Source organism: Hoplias malabaricus, chromosome 5 (genome assembly GCF_029633855.1).
Source record: "Hoplias malabaricus isolate fHopMal1 chromosome 5, fHopMal1.hap1, whole genome shotgun sequence".
NCBI lineage: Eukaryota > Metazoa > Chordata > Actinopteri > Characiformes > Erythrinidae > Hoplias > Hoplias malabaricus.
The window spans coordinates 55,974,954-55,983,993 of NC_089804.1; the positions used below are offsets into that span (position 1 = coordinate 55,974,954).

The following is a 9,040-nucleotide window of genomic DNA, read 5'->3' on the forward strand; positions in this document are numbered from 1 at the left end:
AGCGGTGGTGAATGGAACCAGGCGTCTGCATGTTTACAATACAAAACACACACCCAAGATTTTATTTCCTCTACTCCACCGGTCTAAAGAGATTTTTACGTGGTGATGGTGATGATGACGTAACAGTGTGAACAATTCTGACCCCCCTGGTGATGATTTATTTGGTGGTGTTTAGGAATTTAAAAAGCCCTGTGATTAATCACATGTTTATTTGCTGATATTTGACCCCAAAGAGGAGGTGTTCCTGTTTAAGATCAGTTTAGTAACATTTAGTTACAGAGAGAAGACACAATGAACTTCATCAGGGGCATGGATTCTTCACGTGCCTTGTGTTTGTTGAAGTGTAACATCTCCGAGACACAAACGTAAAACGTGTTCATTGTTGATCTAAAAACACACACTCAGGGAACATAATATGAAAAACTCACTTGTTTAGTTCATGTTCATATAAACGTGTGGATCTGGAGCCCACCAACCCACACACTGTGAAATATGACCCCCCCTCCCCCGTCAGTTTTCTGTGCACTGCCAGAGTCTGAAAACAAGTGATAAACCAATCAAGTGCAGAAACTTTAGAATGGCCCCGCCCCCTCGTCTGAGTCTGTACAATCACAGCCCTGCACTCACGTTTATGTGAGAGCGCAAAGATGAGATTAAACGCAGCAAAACAGACACAACGAGCACTGAGAAATAAGAGCACTGAGTAAAAACGGAGAAGAAAGAGAACAGAGTGAAAACAGCTAAAAACCAGAGCTTCTGCTCCTCGCTCCTCACTGCTGTGCGCTCGGGGTCGGGGTGAACAGAGAGCGGCTCATTATCATTTAAAGGAACAGGTGCTGAAAAAGCAGGTGTTCTGAACACGTTTAGACAAGGGGAGAACACTGCTGTGGGGTTTGATCCTTGTGGTGTTTTGACGAAAGCTGGATTTCCCGTTTAAGGTTGAACAAATAAGGTTAATTTTTCCCTGAACCTCAGTGTTGTTAAGAAATCACCTGCTTCTTTCCCTTTGTTTGTATCTAGTCTCTGAAAATCGCCTTGTCTCTGGCCAGTGGTCTCGGAGACCCCATGTATGACCCCTCAGTTTCTGAAGTCTTGGCTCAGATGCTCAGGTGAGATTCTTGGTAAATATTTTAAAGGTGGCTGCCCTTATGTGAGGGACCTGACTTCTGGAGTTAAATTGCTTCTCACAGGGACTACAAAGCAGTATCACAAGTTTTAATGTGTGGTCTTTTTCAGTAAGACCCAGGCTGGTATGTTCCGGCAGATGATAAACGACTCTCGAGCGTATCCTCCGGGACACTACACTCCCGGATACGCTCTGGAGGAAGGTGCAGTGGCCAGTCAGGTCATGGTCATGGGGCCAGATGACTTCATCGTGTCTGTTATGAGGTAAATATTATTTTTTAAATCCTAAAAAAGGAGTTTCATTTCAGAATCTATGTACTGTATACAGTGTATTGTGGAATATAAAGTACAAAGTAAGTGGTTTATACCACATATGAGCTACAAACATATTTCTTCACACTGAGAAAGATAAAGCTATTTATTACATGCTTAAAATACATGCAAACATCCGGTCGCTGTCTCTATCATGCTACACCAACAGACTCCTAACGCTGTACATGATGATGTATATCACTCTGGTTCACCTGAGTGAGAGCTGAGCCTCTGCCTAATGCCGTAAATGTAATTATATATAATATGCAAAAACCTTCTGACTAAAACTTCCTATATCTCACTTTACAAGAGTTGGTACATCAAAATATTGTGTCATTTTCATGAACATCGTCATGTGTGTTTTCCGCTATGTATGTCATTTTTTGTCCCATGCAGCTCTCTGAATCAGCCTTTTGGAAGCCGCATTGTAACTCCCTCTGGGATCCTGCTGAACAGCCAAATCCTGGATTTCTCTTGGCCCAACAAGAGCCAGGACTCCGCTCCACCAAACCCGGTACTGGAGCCCTTTGTTATTCAGTCAGAGAACTATGACAGAATTAGTCTACATGATTCTCTTCAGTTTTTTGATGTACTGATATTAGGGATGCCAAAGTTAACATGTTAATGCAGGATTTGAGGTCCTTATGTATGAGTAAACGGCTGTAGCTGGTGTGTGTCAGTATTTCGGTGCTGTAACTGTATGCAGGAGTAAACGGCTATAGCTGGTGTGTGTCAGTATTTCTGTGCTGTAACTGTATGTAGGAGTAAACGGCTGTAGCTGGTGTGTGTCAGTATTTCGGTGCTGTAACTGTATGCAGGAGTAAACGGCTATAGCTGGTGTGTGTCAGTATTTCTGTGCTGTAACTGTATGTAGGAGTAAATGGCTGTAGCTGGTGTGTGTCACTATTTCAGTGCTGTAACTGTATGTAGGAGTGAACAGCTGTAGCTGGTGTGTGTCAGTATTTCTGTGCTGTAACTGTATGTAGGAGTAAACGGCTGTAGCTGGTGTGTGTCAGTATTTCGGTGCTGTAACTGTATGCAGGAGTAAACGGCTATAGCTGGTGTGTGTCAGTATTTCTGTGCTGTAACTGTATGTAGGAGTAAACGGCTGTAGCTGGTGTGTGTCAGTATTTCGGTGCTGTAACTGTATGCAGGAGTAAACGGCTATAGCTGGTGTGTGTCAGTATTTCTGTGCTGTAACTGTATGTAGGAGTAAATGGCTGTAGCTGGTGTGTGTCACTATTTCAGTGCTGTAACTGTATGTAGGAGTGAACAGCTGTAGCTGGTGTGTGTCAGTATTTCAGTGCTGTAACTGTATGTAGGAGTAAACGGCTGTAGCTGGTGTGTGTCAGTATTTCGGTGCTGTAACTGTATGTAGGAGTAAACGGCTGTAGCTGGTGTGTATCAGTATTTCTGTGCTGTAACTGTATGTAGGAGTAAACGGCTGTAGCTGGTGTGTGTCAGTATTTTAGTGTACTGTATATTTTTAGGAGTAAACGGCTGTAGGTGCCTGACGTGCCCTAATTCTTATGCAACAGAATTGTATAATAACTGCTGTTTAATTTTATTTATTTATATACAAGGATCCTTAAACCCATGATTTTGTTTAGAAATATGAAAGATATTTAGGGAGTCGACTCTTTAGGAACTGAATCTTTGGGAGTTGACTCTTTGGGAACAGACACCTGTTCACTTTCTGATTAACCTCTTGTGTGCTGCGTGCTCTTTTCAGCGCAACGGTATAAAGCCGGGGAAAAGGCCATTGTCATTCCTGATGCCCACCGCAGTGAGACCCTCTTTGGGCTTCTGTGGGACGTACGTAGCTCTGGGTTCTTCCAACGGTGACCGAGCTCTCAGTGGAATCACACAGGTTCAACATCTTTTCTACGTTCAAAAGTAACAATGCACTGTTTGTAGTCCCACTGCTGGAGGATTTATTCATGCACAGATAGTGTAAATGTAACACTAATGATAACTATTTCAGCTGATTATAGTTTATTTTTCTACTTTGGGGTGGCAACAAAAACAAACAATTAAAGGGGATGTCTACAGTTGTGAGGAAACACTTCTCCCTGATTTAAATGCTCAGAAACTCCACATCTTTTAAGGTGGAATGGTATGTTGGAGGTGGAATAAAAACGACTGTTTGTAAAAGTGTTTCGAAAGTGTGTAGCACTTTCTGTAACGCAGAGCCACCTTGAGCGATAATAAGCCGATATTACACACCAATGGAGCAGGAATAGAGCAACATCCTCATCAAGGGTTTGTGCTTTTCAGCGTTTAGAGTTCTCTCCATTGTCTACATTTCAGATGCCTTTTCTCTGACACGAGCCAAGAAAGAAAGCCTAGTCTACCAGACTGAGACAGTTTGTTTTGTACCCATTTACTGACCCTGGGTGTTCGTAAACACATTAGACCAATCGGTGAGGGGAGTGGGGTGGGGGGGAGTCTTTAACAAACCCCAGCCACAGAAGCTAAAAGCTGTGTGTCTTGATGTGTTCAAACAATTTGTTTTTTAGTCTAAATCTTAAAATATAACATTAACTTTGTGTAAATATAATTAATAATACAATATTGAGATTGTTTTTTTTATTGTTATTGTTCTTTACATTTTACACATAAACATATGACTTTGTGCTTCTCTGATGTTCATTCAGGTTTTGATGAATGTTTTGTCAATGCATAAAAACCTGAGCGACAGTCTCACGTACGGACGACTCCACCCTCAGCTGCAGCCCAACACTCTGCTGGTGGATGGTACGCACCTTCCTTCTTTCTTTTTTGTGTCTGTCTTCTTTCCCTTCTTTCATATTTTCCCCTTCTTTTTTCATCCTTTATTCTCTCTCTCACTTTCCCTTCTTTTTCTTTCTTTCCTTTTATTTATTTATATTTTTTGGGTTCCTTTTTTCTCATGCTCATTTTTCTTTCTGTTTTATTATTTCTTTCTCTTTCACTAGTGTTTTACTTTCTTGTTTCTTGTCTCTTTTTTTCTTTTCTGTGTCTGTCTTCTGTCTCTCTTTCTTTTTTCTTTCTATCGTTTTCTCTTGTCTGCCTTGCTTTTTCTTACATTCTTTTGGATGTTCCTTTATTATTTATTTTCCTTTATCTTCTTTCTTTCTTTACTCATTTCTTCTCATGCTTTGATGCAGAAGCTACTTTTGGGCCGGTATTTTTGACCATAGTCGTGTGACGGATGTGTTTTCTCTCGTTAGCTGAGTTTCTGAAGGAGGATGTTGAGGCTCTGAGGCAGAAAGGACATGAGGTGGAGAGAGTGGACATCATTTCTCTGGTGGAGGGAACTCGCAGAAGTAATGACCTCATCATCGGAATGAAGGACCCTCGCAGTGAGGACGCCTCGGCTCTCACCATGTCCATGCCCTAAACACTCTGTGTGTGTGGTGTGTGTGTGTGTCTCTCTCTCTCTCTCTCTCTCTCTCATTAATTCTGTTGAAACTTACCCCAACGTGATCATAATTACTCCTGCCCTAAACCGACTCCTGTCCTGACACGACACTAACTTTAAAACAACGTCACTGGTAGGTTTAATAATTTATGTGGTGGGGACCAGCCTTTGGTTCACAAAAGAAAGAACAGTGTCTAAAATGTGAATGTGTAAACAGGTTTTGTCCCCACAACATTATAAATACCTGGTACACAGACATGAACACTGATTCTCACCATGTCAATGCTATACACACACACACACACACACACAACCAATCTGTTTGCAATAAAGCGAGTATGCAGAGTATTTAGAGTGAATAAATTTAGAGTGCAGTAATTGAGCCAAGAGAACGTTACACACCGTGTTTGAGACGTTTGGACACCTCTTCAGGGGTCCCCCACAAAAACTAATGACGGGATCATGTTTAATGAAGGACTTACTCTTCAAACGTAATGGGAGCGTTGACACACCTCTCACTGCCTGCTCTCCACTCGGACGTTTCTTACCGTCTGCACTTTTATTTGACTTATTCTGCACTTTTAAGACCGAAATGCTTCACGGCTCATTCCGATTTGTAGGATAAGTTTCATAAGTTAGTTCTTTTGTGACTAGCGCTGGGATCACCGCTTCCTCATCTGTGGATGTGTACCGTCTGAGCCAAAACCTTCCTACTCACACACAGGCCACTTTCCTTATGATTAAACATGCGGTTTCTGCACAGCGTATTGGTGACGGTTCAGTGGACATTCTACAAAAGTTCTTATGTGTTATTTACTGGAGATTTGTTGTGGAGTGTGTATTTTGTTGTGAAGCCTATGAACATTAGTGCAGACTTTAAGTGGAACCTCAGTAACTGCTTTCCTTCTCGTTTTATGAAGAATGTAGTGTTTGCTGAATGTTGGAAGGAAGCAGATTTTGGTCCCTGTTTTATTTATTTATTTATATTTTATGGGGTCTGCATTATAAGAGGATTATTATTATTTTGTAATCGTTTTGTAAATGTTTTTGGGAGTGATTTCAGTGTTCGTTTCTGGATGAAGCTATTTTTAGAAGTTTTGAGTTTGTGCAAGGCACTGTAAAAGTGGAATTATTATTATTATTATTATTATTACATCTTTTGAAGATGCTTTTGAAGGAAAAATCTGTTACACTTTTGTACGCAGCTTGTTTAGTGGTCACATGGTAAAGCGTATGAAGTTGCATTTTTTTCACAGTGAGAATGAACTTAAACACAGTTGAATCAAGTGGCATGAGCTGCACTCAGCCAGTGGACGTTGTCTTTAGTCTTGTTTTACTGCTTGAATTTTGCCTTCTTCATTTGCAAGTGGCTCTTACTTTTTTGCCCACACTGCAAAAAAAAGGGTCTTATCAAGTACAGTCAGTTTACATCTAGTCAATGCAGGTCATATTTCTCATTATTTGGAGATTGTTCTAAGAATATTATGAGATATATTCAAAACAACATTCAACAGTAGTTTCAGACTTCGCATCATAGACAGCCACAGCACCCGTAGTGTTTAAGTGTAGGATTTAAAAAACAGTAGGTGGCCGCAGGGAGAGAGTGGGGTGGGCCCTGTGTGAAGCTCGAATGGCTTGGCGAAGGGTATTTTACATCTTATCTTGTGTACGATTAAAATAATGTTCTTCAGTAGCAGTAGTTCATCATAGCTTTGCAATCACTGCTTTAACTCATCAACTCATTAATGCTCCATGTTGTGGGACTGCTTCACAGGAAAGGACATGTTTAAAACCAAACCTGTGACGCATCCAAGCCACTAGGTGTCAGTGTAACAGCTGTTTCATAACAGGAAGCATATCGTCTGCATTAGTCCTGAAAACAAGTAGAAAGTGATTTATTTTCACAGAATTAGTCATTTTAAAACGAGTATAAATTCATCAAAATAAGTAAAGGCTGTAGTGATATTCGTAGAATGAGAAATATTAAAGGCATTGATTAGATTTAAGATGATTTCACTTGGTAAAATTAATTTGCAGTTCAGTGTATGTTTGAAACAATTGAAGAAAAAAATAAATGTTATTAATAACTTCAATGGTAATTTACTTGTGAATATTGTTTATTTTCTGAGCTACGTTCATGTTCACCTAGTTCAAGTTACACATTTGTGACCACAATAACAGCTAGAATTTGCAGGTCTATAAGCAATGGTTTTGCTGAAGTAGACCTGTGTTATTTTCAGACCGTGAAATGCAAGTTCCACTGTTAAGGACACAATGAGAAATAAAGTCTTTAACTGAAATGTTTGAGTTTGTGAGATATTTAATATGTTCGTCCAAGGATGGACCATCTAATGAATATATGATATCTGCACTGTTATCCCTGAGATACCGTTTAAATAACAGAGGTTCAGCCATTGTTAGCTTATGCTAATTATGTTTTCTAATATTTACTTGGTTAGTAAGAGCTAAATTTAAAATTACTAAACCACTGTTGACCCACTGAGAGCAAAGTTGGAGGTCCACTAATGTTTTACACAGCGTTTTCTGGGCGGACCACTGCTGATTAAACAGAATTTTAGACAAAATGCCACATTTTAGCACTTTTCCCTTCACAGTCCAATTTATGATGTTTTCATTTATTAGGTTTTTTGTTATTCTTTATAAATAAGATTAGTAAATAACTTTAATCCAGCACAGTGTCTACATTTTTATCATTTAATAATTTTATATCAGGCTTATACTCATTATTATATCTCTCATAGTTGTTGCTAATATGTGTATTAGCTTGTTTTCCAGAATAAAAGACTCTGAATTTAAAAATCTCCTTTTTGAGGAGATTAAACATTAGTTATATCCTGTACAGGACAGTAATCTGAGTGGACCAGCAGTAGTCTAAAGCCAGCCTTTTTATGCCAGTGGACCTATTAAATTTTAATTGTGTGTGTGTGTAAAAATTAACTGGGTGTGACAGTTTCACAAAATTGTTTTACAAGTGACTCTTGTTCCAATATACATTTCTAAATATTAAGAACAGTATATTGTTCTGCAGTGTCCACAGTGAAACTGAAGGTGTTAGCATTGTTAGCATGTGCGGGGTGTACTCCAAATAGTGTATCATGAGTGAAATATGAGGTTAGCACCATGCAGGAGCGTATTTAAGACGATCTCAAAAAAAGCCAGGCTTTCTTATGTCATTATCCTAAGCAGCAAATCCTTTTGGGGCAGGGCTTTCAGGAAGCAGTGAGAAACAGAGGCAGGTATTAGTTGCATATTCATAGTTCTCTGCATACTGAATGTGTATTAGCATCTTTTAAAGTGGTAGGATTAAACACTCTTTAATATAACGCTGCACAGTTTTAATATGAATTGGTAAAAATGCAGTGTTTTTTTTAACATTTTTAAAATAGTGTAATAGAGCATACACTTGCACTGATTTTTTGTTAGATTAATTTGGAAAATTAGCCATCACATCAAAAGTATGTGAGTCTAAAACTTTCGTCAATTAATTGTGTCATACTGTTAAACCTTTTCAGCTTAGTGTGATTATTACTATTTAACATATTAATGTTACTGATTAAACCCTTAAAAATTTAGCTGTTTTCAGAATTCTTTAGATTTTAGAATAAAAGTCCCCAAACAGAAGTTCTCATAAATTTAGCCAAAGTTGTGGAAACATTCCCTGTTAGCTGGGATGATGCCGAAGAACACGAACTGAACTATACTGGTTACTGGAAAAATTAGAATACTTTGTTTTTGTTGTAATTCTATAACACAAATAAAAAAAAAATAGTTTAGGTTAAAGAAGCTGAGCAAGATAAAAGTGTTTTTACTGTTCTACTCTGTACCTGCTACCACACCCGTGCACAGACTTGTTTACCTTAAAACAGCGGTAACAGCTAAAATTTGTTCCATTCATCAACTTGGTGTTTAATTAATCTTCCAAATATATTTTTTAAGTTGTAGCTGTGCAAAAGGGAATTGAAATAAACGTGATGCACTAAGTGTAAAAATCTTAGTGTACTATTTCTGGTAGTTTTACTTGTGGGGGTGGGACGGGGCGGTATTAATCCCATTTTATGAGTAAAATCTTCCGAGGAGCACTTAAATGAAACACAATGGTTTTTCTATGAGCAATATGTGCAGAAGCCATTTCAAGACCTACAAAGACTAAGGGTACATTTAACCATTTGAGATAAACCC

The 9,040-nt window shown here is 38.9% G+C and overlaps 1 protein-coding gene across 3 annotated transcripts in view; it reads left to right on the top strand.

The window, feature by feature from the left end:
- Positions 1–7,115, top strand: part of LOC136697876 (glutathione hydrolase 7) — a 17,699-nt gene extending 10,584 nt beyond the window's left edge. For all 3 annotated transcript variants that reach the window (XM_066673192.1, XM_066673191.1, XM_066673190.1), the window contains 6 exons: positions 1,021–1,109; positions 1,237–1,389; positions 1,834–1,951; positions 3,170–3,307; positions 4,095–4,194; positions 4,650–7,115. In XM_066673192.1, coding sequence (XP_066529289.1) covers positions 1,021–1,109; positions 1,237–1,389; positions 1,834–1,951; positions 3,170–3,307; positions 4,095–4,194; positions 4,650–4,819 — 768 coding nt within the window. In that variant the 3' untranslated portion in view covers positions 4,820–7,115. The remainder of the gene's footprint in view (positions 1–1,020; positions 1,110–1,236; positions 1,390–1,833; positions 1,952–3,169; positions 3,308–4,094; positions 4,195–4,649) is intronic.
- The last annotated feature ends 1,925 nt before the right edge of the window (positions 7,116–9,040 follow it).